Source organism: Cucurbita maxima, unplaced genomic scaffold (genome assembly GCF_002738345.1).
Source record: "Cucurbita maxima cultivar Rimu unplaced genomic scaffold, Cmax_1.0 Cma_Scf00038, whole genome shotgun sequence".
Classification (NCBI taxonomy): domain Eukaryota; kingdom Viridiplantae; phylum Streptophyta; class Magnoliopsida; order Cucurbitales; family Cucurbitaceae; genus Cucurbita; species Cucurbita maxima.
The window spans coordinates 1447500-1463647 of record NW_019272054.1 but is presented as its reverse complement, the minus strand read 5'-3'; the positions used below and the strand labels follow the sequence as shown (position 1 = coordinate 1463647).

At 38.2% G+C, this 16148-nt stretch overlaps 4 protein-coding genes across 5 annotated transcripts; 2 read left to right on the top strand and 2 right to left on the bottom strand.

Annotated features, from left to right (window-relative positions):
- The first annotated feature begins 242 nt into the window (after positions 1–242).
- Positions 243–4547, top strand: LOC111469119 (probable LRR receptor-like serine/threonine-protein kinase At1g63430). Of its 2 annotated transcripts, none has more exons than XM_023114361.1 (13): positions 243–590; positions 861–999; positions 1087–1158; positions 1243–1386; positions 1463–1600; positions 2251–2358; positions 2439–2503; positions 2642–2863; positions 3016–3221; positions 3319–3451; positions 3541–3707; positions 3785–4000; positions 4075–4547. In XM_023114361.1, the coding sequence occupies exons 1-13, from the start codon at positions 503–505 to the stop codon at positions 4312–4314; spliced, it is 1938 nt and encodes a 645-aa protein (XP_022970129.1). In that variant the 5' UTR covers positions 243–502; the 3' UTR covers positions 4315–4547. The 2 variants fall into 2 exon arrangements, with proteins under 2 accessions (XP_022970129.1, XP_022970128.1); XM_023114360.1 differs by having other exon boundaries at positions 244–590; positions 2251–2370.
- Positions 4548–4669: 122 nt separating this feature from the next.
- On the bottom strand, positions 4670–7930 carry LOC111469120 (RNA-binding protein NOB1-like). Its single transcript, XM_023114362.1, has 5 exons — positions 7521–7930; positions 5972–7076; positions 5475–5643; positions 5140–5259; positions 4670–5023 (listed from the first exon to the last, which is right to left on the bottom strand). Exons 1-5 carry the CDS (start codon positions 7837–7839, stop codon positions 4871–4873), a joined length of 1866 nt encoding a protein of 621 aa, XP_022970130.1. The 5' UTR covers positions 7840–7930; the 3' UTR covers positions 4670–4870.
- A 1846-nt stretch (positions 7931–9776) lies between these two features.
- Positions 9777–11408, bottom strand: LOC111469121 (ribosomal L1 domain-containing protein 1-like). The gene has a single exon (XM_023114364.1). The coding sequence runs from the start codon at positions 11364–11366 to the stop codon at positions 10026–10028; it is 1341 nt and encodes a 446-aa protein (XP_022970132.1). The 5' UTR covers positions 11367–11408; the 3' UTR covers positions 9777–10025.
- Positions 11409–13594: 2186 nt separating this feature from the next.
- LOC111469123 (probable phospholipid hydroperoxide glutathione peroxidase) lies at positions 13595–16123 on the top strand. The gene is made up of 6 exons (XM_023114366.1): positions 13595–13865; positions 14398–14474; positions 14743–14804; positions 14913–15031; positions 15521–15688; positions 15827–16123. Exons 1-6 carry the CDS (start codon positions 13821–13823, stop codon positions 15857–15859), a joined length of 504 nt encoding a protein of 167 aa, XP_022970134.1. The 5' UTR covers positions 13595–13820; the 3' UTR covers positions 15860–16123.
- Positions 16124–16148: the final 25 nt, after the last annotated feature.

Below are 16148 nucleotides of genomic sequence, written 5' to 3'. Positions count from 1 at the left end.
GTGAGCGCATTAAAAATTTAAAAATTTTATTTTTAAAGTTTATTAGGAATTTATTAAAAAAATAATTGAAAGTATGATAATTTAAATTTAATATTTATCCGTTTTCAAAATTAGAAGAGAGAAAAAANAAAAAAAAAAAAAAAAAAAAAAAAAAAAAAAAAAAAAAAGGGAAAAATCCTAAATCCAAAACATTCTGTATTGCCATCTATCTGTCACTCACACTTTAGCTTTGCTCCTTTTGTTCAATCCATTTCTTTAGACTTCCTTTTTCTCTGCTTCCCTTTATTTCTTTTTCTTCTCAGTTCATTCTCTGGAACCAAAAATTTTCTCCAATATCACTTAATTCCTCCATTTCAACTGGATTATTGCTTCTTCTTCCACTTTTTCGGGTTCCCTTTTGCTCTCCCTTCTCCCATTTTTTCTGGGTTTGTTTCAATCTTGCTCTTCTGGATATGAACTGCCCCTGAAACTTGATTTTCTTGTGGAAAACTGAGAGAAGAACATGAAATCGTTTGATTCTCTTGTGCTGCTTCTCTGTTTGAATTTGGGGGTTCTTTTTGTGTCTTCTCATTCTGTTTCTTCTAATGAAGGTATGTGTTCTTCTGTCCCTTAATCTCTTGGTTTCTTAGATCTTGTATCTTTATGTTCTTCGCTGTTTCAAGAAAATGGTAATTTCTGGAAAGAAAAACTGTTGAAATCTGCTTGCTCCGATGTTTGCTGTACAGATTATTGTGTTTATGTTTTGGATTAGTCAAGCTACTGCTAAAATTAGAAGTGGATTTTGGCTTAACGATCTTGTGAGGAACAAAAAGTGGTTTAAATCCTTTCTTACTGAGAATTTGTTTCTTGGTTTTGTTTAGTGTCGGCTCTTATGGCCTTCAGGTTAGAAATATTTGAAGATCCATTTGAAGTCTTCTCCAACTGGAACAGCCTTTATGAAGATCCTTGTTTATGGTCTGGCATTTCGTGTTCTCCCAATAGGGACCATGTTTCAAAGATGTTAGATATGGCTTCACTTCCATTCAAAGTTCCCAATATTTTCTTAGAACTATCACAGGCTTATGTTTTGGAACTCTTCTTTTACAGTAACATTTCATATTCTGCCATTAAAGGGTTTCTTCCACGAGATTTGGGTCAGCTCAGCTTCCTGGATGAACTGTAAGTCATTTTCCACTTCACTGGGAAGTGAAAACATTGAAGAGGTCTCTTCTTTTAAGTGCATTTTTGTGTGATGGGGTGTAGGATTTTGCATGGGAATAAGCTGCTTGGTCCAGTTCCTAAGGAGTTGGGGTGCTTGAAGAACCTCAGAGTGTTGGACTTAGGGGTGAATCAACTCACTGGTCCAATTCCTTCTGAGTTTGGGAACTTAACCAATGTTGTGAAAATGTATGGTCAATTCCTCTTCCTCTGTGGTTTCCATAAATGGGTTTCTTTAATGTTTGTTCCTTTGCTGTGGTGGCAGAAACCTCCAGTCTAATGGGCTCACTGGTAAGCTGCCTCCTGAGCTGGGAAATTTGAGATACCTTGAGGAACTAAGGCTGGATCGAAATAAGCTTGGAGGAGCTGTTGCTGCTGGTGACCATTCAGATCATACTGGATTGTAAGTGGACTTTGTTTCCATGGAAGGATTTGACTAACTAGCCATTTTTGTCATAGCCATTCTCTTTTAAGGGGTTCTTTTTATAGCCCTTCTCTGCTCGAACTCCTTTCATTTTTGCTTGCCTTATGTTTTGAGTTCACACATTGGTTGGTTAGGGAGGAGAACGAAACATTATTTATAATAGTGTGGAAACCTCCTCTTAGCAAATGCGTTTTAAAAACCTTGGAGGGAAGCCTGAAAGGGAAAGCCCAAAAAGGACAATATCTATTAGTGGTGGGCTTTGAGCATTACAAATGCTCTCTAAGTCAGACATCCGGCGATGTGCCAGCATGGAGGCTAAGGCCCGGGTGGACACGAGGCGGTGTGATTGCATGGACGCTGGGCCCTGAAAGGGGTAGATTGGGGGGCTCCTCATCGATTGGAGAAGGAACAAGTGCCAGCGAGGACGCTGGACCCTGAAGGGGATGGATTGTGAGATTCCACGTCGGTGGGGAAGAGAACGAAACATTCTTTATAACAGTGTGGAAACTTTCTCCTAGCAGACGTGTTTTTAAAAACCTTGGAGGGAAGTCTGAAAGAGAAAGTCCAAAGAGGACAATATTTGTTAGCGGTGGGCTTGGGGCGTTACAGATGTTCTACTCATGTTTCAGGTACAATGCGTCAAACATGGACTTGACTGGATTTTGTGGCTCATCTCAGCTAAGAGTTGCCGACTTTTCGTATAACTTTTTTGTCGGGAGCATACCGAAATGCTTGGGGTATATCCCAAGGTACCTCCTTAGTTTTCTCTCATTCTAGAATTGATAGTTCAGTTCCATCTTTGAACCACTTCCTGCAGGTCAAGTTTCCTAGGGAATTGCCTCAATAACAGTAACCCAAAACAACGTCCTTCATCTCAATGTGGTGCGTGGCATTTGTCGTAGTTGCATAGTTTGCTCGTAACTGAAGCGAAAATGAACATCTGATTTGAAATCTTGTAATTTCTAGCTTGTTCTTTAACTAGTACTGATTGCCATGCTATTATTGATTCTTAATGACCAGTTAAGACTAAGAGCCATCCGGGAAGCAACGAGCAGAACCATCACGAAACAACGTCGAAACCTATCTGGCTTTTGGCCCTTGAGATAGTAACAGGCACTCTGGTGGGTTCTCTGTTCCTTGTTGCTGTTCTTACTGCAGTCCAGAAATTCAATAGAAAATCCTCCATCATACTGCCATGGAAGAAAGCTGGAAGTAGGAAGTACTACGCTCCGGTTTATATAGGTTTGTTATCCTCGTCTTTTGCAGTGGATAGGAAGTATCGACCTCTATAATCATAGTGTATATGCATGTGTCGATAAACGCTTCATTTATTCATCCAGAGTCATGTTTTTAGGAAGAAAAAGATAGCAATGTTAATGCGGTTTTTTATGCAGATCCTGAGATTTTGAAAGATGTAACGAGATTTAGTCGACAAGAACTCGAACTAGCTTGTGAAGATTTCAGCAACATAATTGGCTCATCTCAGGACAGTTTGGTATACAAGGGCACCATGAAAACTGGTCCCGAGATTGCGGTTATCTCGATGAGCATGAAAGAAGAGCAATGGACAGGATACCTCGAACTCTATTTTCAGACGGAGGTATTGTTTCTTTTGCTTTCTTTTAATCAACGACGAGGAATTGATTTTGCTTGTCGACAATTTTCGAGTTAAGATCTCATCTCGAATATCTATCTAGGTAGCGGATTTGGCGCGAATCAACCACGAGAATACAGGGAAATTACTGGGTTATTGCAGTGAGAGTAGTCCATTTACGAGGATGCTGGTTTTTGATTATGCATCAAATGGCACATTATATGAGCATCTACATTGTAACCCAACATTTTCTTCTTGTTTCTTACTTTTGTTACTGATTTGGCATGGTTCTTCTCATATGTTCTTGTTGTTTACTGTCATACAGTGACTGCAGATGGAGAAGCGTCTCAGTTATCTTGGACGAGACGCATGAAGATTATCTTAGGCATCGGTCGTGGACTCGAGTATCTTCATACCGAGCTCCAACCTCCATTCACCATCTCTGAGCTGAGTTCCAATGCTGTATATCTTACGGATGATTTTTCTCCAAAGGTGAATCTCTGAAGTCATTGTTTTCTTAAGATGGAGATTAAGTAGTCAAGAGTATTTGAAATTGTCTTGAATTTCAGCTGATAGACTTTGAAAGTTGGAAGACGATTCTTTCACGATCGGAAAAGAATTCGGGCGCTATCGGTAGCCAAGGTGCGATATGTGTTCTTCCAAACTCTCTAGAAGCAAGACATCTCGACGTGCAGGGTAACATCTATGCTTTCGGCATCCTTCTACTTGAAATCATCAGCGGGCGGCCTCTGTACTGCAAAGTCAAAGGAAACTTGGTAGATTGGGTAAGAAACCAGTTGTGGATTAGTCAATATTTGAAAGTGTACCTGCTTTGGTACTCAAAACTTTTCTGATACAGGTCAAGGACTACATTGAAATGCCAGAAGTGATGGCTTACATTGTCGATCCCGAACTGAAGCATTTTAGATACGAAGACCTCGAGGTAATCTGTGAGGTGGTGAACCTCTGCATCTATCAGCAGCCGAAATCGCTATCGATGAAGGAGGTCTGCACCATGTTAGAAACTAGAATTGACACATCTGTTGCCATTGAGTTTAAGTCATCTTCTTTGGCATGGGCAGAGCTTGCACTCTCATAGAAGTAGTGAAGGTACACATACAAATTGACATATACAAAAGTTGTAATACTCTAATTTTCCCCTTTTTCTTTTGTTTTTTTTTTTTATAGCTTTTTGAAGTTTCTAAATTCGTTGTACATGTTCAATCCTAAAACGCAGGCTGTATCACAAAAGCTTTCAAAGTCCTAGCATCAAAAGTAATAGCTCTAATCAGAGTGTCATTTAATCACAAAGCAACAAAGAAGTTGAACAAATTTGTTCTCTGCTGTTTCGCTTTCCCCTTTGCTTCAAAGGTTTAACCTCTTAGTCGATACTCGAGAATATACCCTAACTAGTTGAACTATACATAACTTGAGGTAGATTCTGAAACCAAATATTTACCAAAAATGTTATTGGGATTACATATTCACAAATAAAGTAACATCGAACAAGTATTTTGAAGGAAATTCAGGACAAAATTGAACTCATTTAAGCTGAGCTTATCAATTTGAATAAATTAATCCAATCTCAAAAGATATTCATCAAAATTTGTAGTTATGAAAACTGTAATGAACATGAAATCCATAAATACTTGGGTCTACTTATGCTTAGATCGGGAGTAATGGTTATCATTCGGATTTCTCTTCCCATTAAAGACTGCTAAAGCCTGCCTTACAGGAGGCTGCAGAGGAGCCCTCTTATCAGTATTGTGGTGGCTGAAGAAATTATCCACGGGATAGAAGTCATCTCCCTGAAAATGAAATATGGAGATTACTACTTGGCTATGAAGTTATGGTGATGTAATAAAATCTGATCATAAATAAACCAAGATAGACTGGAGTGAGGCAATTTTGATTGGAAAATAACCTGCTTATTAACTTTCTTCTTGGTTTTGGGATGAAGAAATTTCTGCGGGAGTTGATCTTCACGTAAGACAAGATTTTTGGTAATGGCATCTCTTCCACCTTGCGGTAGAGGAAGTGAAAACTGTACGTAAAAGGAAAACACACATTTCTAGAAGGTTAGAAACCATGCTTAATCAACGGCTTTGTGGGAGAAGGGATCTGAAATATAAAACAAGCCATTGACTACCATACTGTTCATGAGCGAATATATGTAAGTACATGAGCATTGAGAAAGACAATTAAAAGTGTGAATGAAATTTTAAATAATTCTGAAGGGCAACGATCAGAAATACTCACTTTTGTGCCTCGCAGAGTGATCCTTGGCTTACGAGCCGCTAATACAACTCCATTCTCGCCAACTGTAACAGCTACCTTGCGTAAAGTTCCACCATTTCCACACTTTGGGCAAAAGATCCTTCCAATTTCAGCTGTGACATTGTAGCAGGCGTGACATTTCAAAATCCACCTGAGCAACACATTGTGAAATTTGAGTGTGTAATCGCATTAAACATAATGAATTTATCTCAAACAAACTACTCGACCAGTATACAAGGCAATTAACACTGACTCATAGGCCTGAAGGTTGGCTTGAGTAAGAAAAAACGAACATTTCTAAATCATCGGTTGGAAAGAAGATTGTTGAGGGGTTCTCAGAACTTAGAAGGTGGGTCAGAAAAGGAATGATTTAGTTGTAATTTTTGAATATCAAGTTTGATAAACAATTGGTAATTGGTGATGATTTAACAAAATTTGGAGGACCACGTAATATCAAATCACCCACTAAATATACATACCTATGTAGTTGCCGGATCTGCATTCCCCCTGGAGCCAACAATCGTAAACCCATTTGCAGAAGAACATTCTGCATCGCAAAGTCACCAGTTACACATGCTACACTTGATTCAGACAAGGATCTGAGCATCCAACTCTGATCACTGCTAAGATCATCTACATTTGACGTGTCTACACTTTCATTAGTCTGACTCGAGTCTTCTATGTGTTCCATTTCATCCTTTACTGTATAATCCGTGCCTTCAACAGCCACAGCATCCTCCACCTCAATTTCATCAGATTCTTCTTTCGTGGAAGTGCCAAGCCCTTCCACATGAAGGGCATCATTTACTGAATCTTCTTCCAGCCTCATCTGCTTCAAAATTTGTGAGAGGTTCTCATTATTGTTTGTCCCTTCTTCTATCTGACTCTCATTCCAATTTCCAGAATTTGGCAGTTCAGAGATTTTATCCTGTGATTGACCTGAACTCTTAGGTTCCACTTGGATGTCAGCATCTGTGGTTTCAACATCTTGCAGACCATCCTTTTCAGCTAAGGACTCATAATATTCACGTCTGGCTTTCCTCCTAATATATCTTCTCTGAGTACTTCGACTGACGGCAGGTGTCCACTCACCCTCATTATCATCACATTGTCCCTGAGATGCATCAATTCCATCAGCCACCATCTTCTTCCCTACAATATTAATTTCCTGCTTCTTTGGAGGATATCTCCTTGATCTTCTTGATCCACTCTCAGTTTCATCTTGATGCTCCAAGTAATTCCCATCATTGGGCTCTAGTGAAAGATCTTCAGATTGACCATCTGAAGGGATGATGTTCAAGTTTAAATCCTGCAAAGGAAGAATCTTTGATGTGGAATTGGACGGAGCATCAGCATCTTGCTCTAATGCTTCCCATTCTTCAAGATTAGGAACGTTAGAGCCCCACCCCGGCATGTCTTTCTCAGGTAACCTCTTTGTATTAACCATGTGGACAGGGGGAGGACACTCACGGAGATGTTTGGTTCCATGGATCTGAGTCTCCAACGTGTAAGTGAGGGCAATAAGTTTAATATCAACATCTGAAAGCGTCTGTAAGTCACCAGTTGCCCTTGCAAACTTGATTACTGTAAGATTCAAAAGAAAATGCATTATGACGGTGGAAACTAGGAATGCACACGGTGATATCAAGACCGTATCTAGTAAGACCAATTTCAAAAGGCCACCACAATGCAGACTATAATTTGCATGCTTCACATTTCTTTCTAATAAGAGGCCAGAGTTACAAACACATAAAAATTACTCTGAAAATTTAATCCAAATAAAAGTAATTCTCGAAAGATAAAATTTAGCAAGCCAAGATGACTCTGAAAATTTTAGAAACACTTAAAAAAAGAACTCCGAAGCACTTAAACATTGCTCTCAAAACCATCCAAACACACACTAATGGTAGTACAGCTTATAAACCTTTCATCCGATCGTTTCTTGTATAAACAACAACCTGTTCAACTTCCAAGTAACAACACAGCCAGCGCATAGGAGCAGAGAGGGACTAGAATTTGGAAGTCTACCTTTATTGAGAGCTTCAGGAGAGGGATCCATGGATTCGAGAGAGAAGGGAACGAAGGCGAGTCTATGGCGAGACACAGGATCGCGAACCTCATCCAAAACCTCAGGAACGGAAACAAACTTATCCGCGCAGGTGGAAAGCTTCTCTCCCCCTTGGATAATGGCGTTGGCATCAACAACGGCAACAGCAACGCCTTGACTGGACTTGCAGCTATCGGCGAATACTTGGACGGAGGAGGTCGGAGTTTGATGCTGAGGCTTCGGAGGCGGCTGAGATTTCACGACATTGCTCCAGCATGAAGCCGGAGAAGGGCTCTCCATTGTCGCAAGAAGAAGAGGAAGAACAAACTGAATACCTGTAGCAAGTGATGGGGGTTTGATGCCTAATTGAAACCCTAAAACCCTAGAAAAAAAATTGGAGCAAGGAAAAAGCTTAAACGTCGTCGGGTTGAACTTAATATCGCAAAAGATTAATAAAAATTATTTTCTTTTTTTGACATATTTATTATAATTTCATCGAACCTTTAAATATATATATTAAAATTGAATCCTCACTCGAACTTTTTTTTTCAAGAATTTTATTAAATGTGCCTTTTAATTTCTTTAATTTAATAAATCTATCAAATTTAAATGTACCTATTTTTTTTTTCAAATAAATTCAGAGTCTTATTAGATATATAATAAATCTGTAATCTTCAAACTTTTCAAATATATCATTAAAAATATTAATTATTTGAGAGCCTATCTAGAAAATTTTACACACAAAAAAAAAAAAAAAGTCTTTTTTTTCTTCTTAATTAGAGATTTTTAGTACAATAAAAACATTAAAAAAAAAAAAAACATATTCATTACTTTATAAGTTCATCTCTTTTGCTGGTTTGGTTCACTTCATACGGATAATTTTCTAACGCTTCGATTTCATTATATATTTATTAGTTAAAACGTCATTTTTGTTTCTAAACTTCGTTGTTTATCAGTGTCTATATTTTCAGAACGTCCATATTTAGTTCTCGTACCTCAAAGAAATCTTAAAAACAGTTCTCAAATAAATCTTAAAGACAGTTCCAAACCATGAAGTTCCAATTAGTTGGCTGTAAGCTTTCATCTATCATTGAAAAAGAACAAGAAGAGAGAATTTAGATGATAGGGGGAAGAATGAATGGAAAAACTAAATGGTTCGACGTTGTCGGTATGTCGTTGTAATGTATAAATTTCACAGGTTGAGGTCGGGTTCAAAGAAGAAAGAGAAGAGAAACAAAGGAGCTGCAGATAAAGATGGAAGCTAAACTTCTTATTACCAAATCAACTTCTTCCTGCACTGTAGTGTTCTTCTCCAGGTTGGTTGAAGATGGTTAAGTGTGTTTCGAGGGCTAATTTCGAGCAACATATCTTCTGGTGCTGGGAGAACTAACAGCCCCATCTAAATTTAATCCCCCTAATAATTCCTCTTCTCCCTTCTTCTTGATTAGGCTGGGGGTTGATTTCTTGGTTGCAGGTGTTGCTCTTCCCCAGAATTCACAAGTTTCTATCCACACTCATTTCTAAAACCTTAAATTTCATATCTTGAACGAGTTAGAACGAGTCCTTGTTCCTCGTGATTTGATCCGACCACATAAATAGTCTAGTCTCTACCATTAGAAGTCACTAACAAACTGAGTACGTGACAGTTAGCTATCAATGTGCCAATATTAGTTAAGTAGCTAGGGTAACAGGATATAAAATGCAATCAATGGGGTTTGAGCCAACGGGTTCAGATAGTAATTCTGGGTTTAGGGCCTTGAACGCTTTTACTTTTCTTTATATTTATCATCATCTTAGATTCTAGGGTGTCTCACGTACTCAATCGGTAGACTCGGTAGAGACTATTTATGAGATTTTATTAAACCAAAAGGATGAAATCCAAACTTTTAAAACCAAATTAGCCGAAATTTGTAATTTAACCTTTCTAGGAATAGTCAATCAGTCCTTACAAAACTCCAATCCCAGTAGCCCATTTCTAATCCATCAACAACCCATGTTCTATTCTAGCTCTACCCATTTCATCACTCACTCTTCCTCTCCCTGCTTCTTTACAAGAACATCCATCTCGTCACTAGAATAGTCTTTTCAGTTTACAGTGGTGACTGATTGCTCTTCTACACTTTGTTCTAACAGGTAAAACACCAAGACTTTGCTAGTTTTGTTGGGCTATGAAGTTGACTTGAGGCTAAGATTACTGGGTAATAATGTCTGATTCAATCGATGGGTAAAACTAATTGTAAAGAAACGAAAGCATTTTAACACGGGTAAAGAGCAAACATTAAGATTTCAGAATTTCTTTAACTAAGAACAGACAGTAGACGTAGACATATAAATCAATCAGTTCATTTTCCAAACATGATGAAAAAATGGAAAACGATTAGAGATACTCAAAACTTGCCACCTAAAAAGCGGGATGTGTAAGCATACTTGGATCATGAAGAAGAGAATCCCTTTAGAGCTCCTCAAGCTTCATCAATCCCTAACAATCACTTCATCGCTTTCAATTTCTTTGTCTTCACCTTTGTTCCATCAGCAGCTTTCGACTTCGAAACCCCACTCTTTTTTACCTTCTTCCCAGCAGATCCTTCATCTTCATCTTCCTTTTGCTTGATATTACCTCCATCCTTCTTCTTCGCAGCCACCTTATCTTTTTTTTGTTTGACACTATCATCCTTCTTTGTAGATATCTTATCCTTTTTTTGTTTGACACTGTCATCCTTCTTCACACCAGTTGATTTCTTCAATGTTTTCTCAGAACTCAAGTCATTTTGGAGCTCTTCTTTTCCTTTGTTCACTCTACTCCGTGTTTTACGCTTCAATTCATCACTACCCTTTTTGAGATTCTCACTAACCTCAGCATTATCCATGTCTTCATCAAGATCACCGTTCAGGTCATCTTCATCAGACAACTCTCCGCCATTACTGTCCATGTAGCGAACTTCATGTATCCTCCCCTTTTTCATTCTCGACTTTTTCTCTTTTTTGTTGCTAACCTTTACAGGAGTAGGACTCTTTCCTGCTTCATCTTCTTTTTCTGTTCCCTTTTCGTCCCCCTTCACGGCTGCATCAATCTTCAACTTCAACTCCGGCACTGTCTGGTAAATTGGCAATGCAATCGATTCCAGGACCTTCAAATGAAATGACCGCACATTACTCCACTTTTTAGGCACAATCTCAGCAATCCCATCAATGGCCGCAATCACATTACTCACTATCTCTTCAACTTCCATCGAAGTCTTCGCTACTTTCACTACACTACAAGTACCTGTCCTCAAATACAACAAAGCTGATGAACAGCTCCTCTCGATCTGTTCTTTCCAATTCTTATGCCTCAAATTCAACGGCACCGGAATCTTCTTCTTCTTGTAGAAGTGCTTCCCTAACAGACTCGGCAGCAGCGGAATAACCCGATCATCGGCGAAAAACATATCGTACGAATCACAGAGCTTTCGTTTAGCTTCAAAGGGACGGTAGTCAGATTTAAGCTTCGACAACTTGATGACCTTCGAGATTGGGATATTCTCCGACTGAATTTTCTTCCTGGCGTCATCTTTGGTAAGATTGGACCTGCTTCTGTCGTCAATTATGAGGCAGATTTCAGAAGAATCGGAGCGTAAGGAATGCGGGAGAGGGATTTTGTATGGGTTTGTGCGACCTTTGGGAGGTATTTTCTTTAGGGCTACAACAAGGTATAAAAAATCTTCCAGGTCGAAGAGTTGAGGTTTCTCTCGTTTCGAATTTCTCCATTGAAGGAGAGACTCAACGGCTTTCTCCGCCGTTTCCCGACGAACTCTGGAAGAAAGGGCAACAGAATCCGACGACGCCATGAGAGCAAACTGAAGTTGAAGGGGGGTTTTAGGAGAAGACGAAAATTTAGGGTTTTACAGAGGAAGGAAAACTAGGGCTCTATATATCTCTATTGGGCTTCTGGTCCATCCCTAGTTTTGGGCCAGATTTTATTAGAATAGTTTCCAATCTTAACATTTAAAAAAAAAAAAAAAAAATTGGAATAATGGTCACTCTCGAGGGATCTTACAATCCACCACCCTTTGAGTTCCAGCATTCTCATTGGATCACTACCCGGTGTCTAGCTCTGATATCATTTGTAACAAGCAAAACCCACCCTTAGCAGATATTGTCCTATATGAACTTTCCTTTTCGAGCTTCCCATCAAAGCTTTTAAAACATGTGGAGAGGTCTCCACACTCTTATAAACAATGTTTTGTTTTCCTCTCCAACTGATATAGGATCTCACATATAACATCACCCTTAACTCAACACGACATCTTATTATCTTATTACGATATATAGTTCTACATATAAGGTTAAGAAAAAGTGAATATTTCAAATTATACCTGAGGAAGAATTGAGACTAAAGAGCATACATTGCAAACCAAATGACAAATTAGACGGTTGGCTTTGACATGACCAGATGGCGGGACACACGGTGGCAATGATCGGAGACAGGATCAACGACTCACCTATCCTTGTAGCTGTCGATGTCGGGATGGCAATCAAAGCCGACACAGACATTGTCATTGAGGCAGCAAACATTGTTCTAATGAAAAATGACTGGCAAGAATCCGCTTGATTTGGCAAACAAAAAAATTAAATTAAAGAGTAATATAATTATTTTTTATTTATAAAAGACATTTTAAAAATTCATATGAATCAAAATACAATAATCTTACAATTTTATATATAAATATAGACCTTTTAAAATTTTAACAAGAAAAAAAATAGGATTAAAATTTAAAAATAAATAAAAGTGTAGAGAGAGAAAGTTTGATTCCCATAGCTCATCCATGACAATTAAGAAGGTTCTAGAAACTATAGATCGTTGACTTTTGTAATCCAGCCGTCAATATTGACGCATTTTCTAATTATGATGTCAATAAGTATTTTATATACGTTTTTTATTTCAAAAAAAGACGAAAAGGGAATCTTAATTTCATTCACACACAAATGACCAACCAAATTAAAATTCCATCTAAAATAATAATTATTATAAAAATTAACCCACATTTTTATATTTTAAAATAATAATATATTTTTGTCCAAAATCCTAATAATACATCCGACATTCTTCTATAACATAACATAATCACATTATCTAGTTGTCTATATATTATAAGAAATCACCCAATATAAAATTATTTCGAACTAAACACGCTTAATAATACATCCGACATCCCACTGCTCGCGCGGGTGCTTCCCTCTAAGGCGGAACGCTCCCCTACCGATGCATTTTTACATCCCACAGCTTCGGCAGATCGCTTAGCCCCGTTCATCTTCGGCGCAAGAGCGCTCGATCAGTGAGCTATTACGCACTCTTTCAAGGGTGGCTGCTTCTAGGCAAACCTCCTGGCTGTCTCTGCACCCCTACCTCCTTTATCACTGAGCGGTCATTTAGGGGCCTTAGCTGGTGATCCGGGCTGTTTCCCTCTCGACGATGAAGCTTATCCCCCATCGTCTCACTGGCCGACCTTGACCCCTGTTATTTTGAGATCATATCTAGTATTCAGAGTTTGCCTCGATTTTCTGTTTGTTAGTTATAATAAGAAAAGAAATGTATATCGTTATAATAAGTTATTTGTTAACGAGCATAATTATTTGAATTTTAATTTTAGTTTCGGGTTGTTCTTGTTTTTTCACCTTTTAGGTATAATTGTTTTATTCTTTCAAGTAATATTTAGTTTTTAAAACATTTATTCATATATATAAATATATATATAGTCTAATTATTACTTAATATTCTAACGTATTTTTCTCCAATATTAATTTAAAATATTTACGATGCGAGCGTATTTTTTAAACAAATCATAAGATTTTAATTTATTATTATTATTTTTTTTGTAATTTAAAATTTCAAGTAATAAAAGAATATTAATACATTGAAAACTAAAGCAGTGGGAAAAAGAAAAAAAGAAAATCAGCCGTCCATTCATATCTGAGTACGGTTCGAACCTCCGCCAGCTAAATCCCAACGTGGCAAAACATTGAGCGCCACGTGTCAAACGCGTCTTCTAAATCATATATAAAGCCCTCATGGTTCATGCATCCTCCATGTTCTGTATCTCAATTCGCTCTCTTGTCGAAAGAAATTTCTCAGCGTTTGATCATTATCTTCTTCACCTCTGGTTTTGAACAAGCGAATCTCGCCCGCTTCGAAGCAAACTCTTCTGCATTATTCGCAGTGTTTTTCTGTATCTCGCTTCGTTTCACCAATTAATCCAGGTTTTTCGCGTCTTGGCTCGGTGTTTATTCGGTTGGATCATACTATGGCCACCGCCTCCAAGACTTCAGTCCATGATTTCACCGTAAAGGTTGGATTTCTTGTTCCTTTTGCGTGTTTTTGTGAGTTTCTTTTGGTTATAGATCGAGTTGAGTCGAGTTGGAACTCCCATTTTGAATGCTGAGAATTTGGAATTTAGGGGAAATGGCTTTTGTTAGGGGTTTTCAAGTGTTAAGGTTATTGTAATCAAATCATATGAACTAGTAATCTTAATCAAACTTTCGAATAATTTCATCCTTTTTTGAGAGAGCTTTGCAGGTATGGTATCATCATTGTGAATGTATCATGTCAATTGCTCATCTCTGTTTATGAATTTCCCTTCAATTCAAGCTGCTTCCATATGCTTTTGATTGCTGGTTGAATCAATGGGTTTTGAGTTTGCTTTCTAATTAAGTAGGGAAATCCCCTTTTTCTGTGAAGCTCTGCTTGATTTTCTTCCTAGGCATGTGATTGTTTTGTCACTGCTTGTCAATGACGCCATGTTCATAATGTTACAGTTTCTTTTTGGAACTTCTTGCTAAAATCTTTTGGTTTTAATGATTTTTTTTTGCCTCGGCTTACAGGATGCTAGAGGAAATGATGTCGACCTCAGCATTTACAAAGGAAAGGTCCTCTTGATTGTCAATGTTGCGTCTCAGTGGTAACGTGATTTATGATGCCTTCTCTGTCTCAAAAGTTGTGTCTATGTAGTCAAAATAGTAGGATGATGACTTTGAGTTGCCATTCATAATCACATGAATGAAAGGTCTTCTAGATTTTCTAAGGCTTGCCTTCACGAGCCATTATAGATTTAAGAGAATTTTAGTATGAACTTGATGTATAGTATAGAGTTATGTCTATGCTAGATTCCAAGAGCTGATATTGATTCTATATCTTTTTAATGTTCTGTTTCTGATGCATTGCTGCAGTGGCTTGACTAATTCGAACTACACTGAACTGGCCCAACTGTATGCTAAATACAAGGACCAAGGTTTGTTCTAACGCTCCTTCAATCCCTCTTCTCTCTTGCTTCAATTCATCCTTTCTTCTTTTCCTTCTAAGTTCATATTTATCATTTACGCTTGTGTTCTGTTTATAGGGTTTGAGATTCTTGCATTTCCGTGCAACCAATTTGGAAGCCAGGAGCCAGGAACCAATGAAGAGATTGTGCAGTTTGCTTGCACCCGTTTTAAGGCCGAGTACCCCATTTTTAACAAGGTAAATAAGATTTATGATATAGACTTGACACCTTCAAAATTTTATTGGGATTATAGTCTTACTCGGTTGACACAAGGGATGTGAGATCCCATATCGGTTGTAGAAGAGAACGAAGTATTACTCATAAGAGTGTGAAACCTCTCCTTAGTAGACGCGTTTTAAAATCGTTAGGCTAATGGATATATAACGGGTCAATATCTGTTAACAGTGAGCTTGGTCTGTTACAAATAGTATTAGAGCCAAACACCGGACGGTGTGTCAGCAAGGACGCTGGGCCTCTAAGGGGGTGGATTGTGAGATCCCACATCGATTGTAGAGGAGAACGAAGCATTCTTTGTAAGGGTATAAAAATTTCTCCCTAGCATACACGTTTTAAAACTATGAGGCTAATGGAGATACATAAAGGTTACAAGGAATGTGGAAGATATTAGGCGCTATAAAAACTGTCAAAGATGAGCATTCCCAAGTTCATTTTCTTTTTCATAATAGGTGGACGTGAATGGAAAGAACGCTGCTCCTCTATACAAGTACTTGAAGTCGAGCAAAGGTGGGATCTTTGGAGACGGCATTAAGTGGAACTTCTCCAAGTTCTTGGTGAACAAAGATGGAAAGGTGGTCGATCGTTACGCCCCAACAACTTCCCCGCTCAGCATTGAGGTAAATGAATCCAATAGTTCTTCAAACCAAGTTATTTGAGTAGTCTTTTCATTCATTTCTTTTACCCATCACTGCAATTAGTCAAGAATCAATGAGCTCACTGTTTGAACTGTGGGGGGGTTGGGTGCATTTTTGCAGAAGGATGTGAAGAAGCTGCTGGTAGCTGCTTAGAAGTGCTGTGTATCTTTCTCTTGTTATTATTAGACACATGAATAAACCTAAAGCTGCAGTGTATTTGGTCTGGTTTCTGAATGATATCCATGTATTTACAAGGCTGTAGGTTGAGAATTATGTAATAAATTGCTCGAGCTTTGATGAATCCGTCTGAGAAATTGTCTGGATTTGTTGATCCCAAATGTGTAGCCGTGTTTTTATGAACTCGGTCTCGCTAAATTGAAATTTCTGAGCAGATTCTTCAAGAAAATGCAGTTTTCATCTACACGAATTCTTATTTCTTATT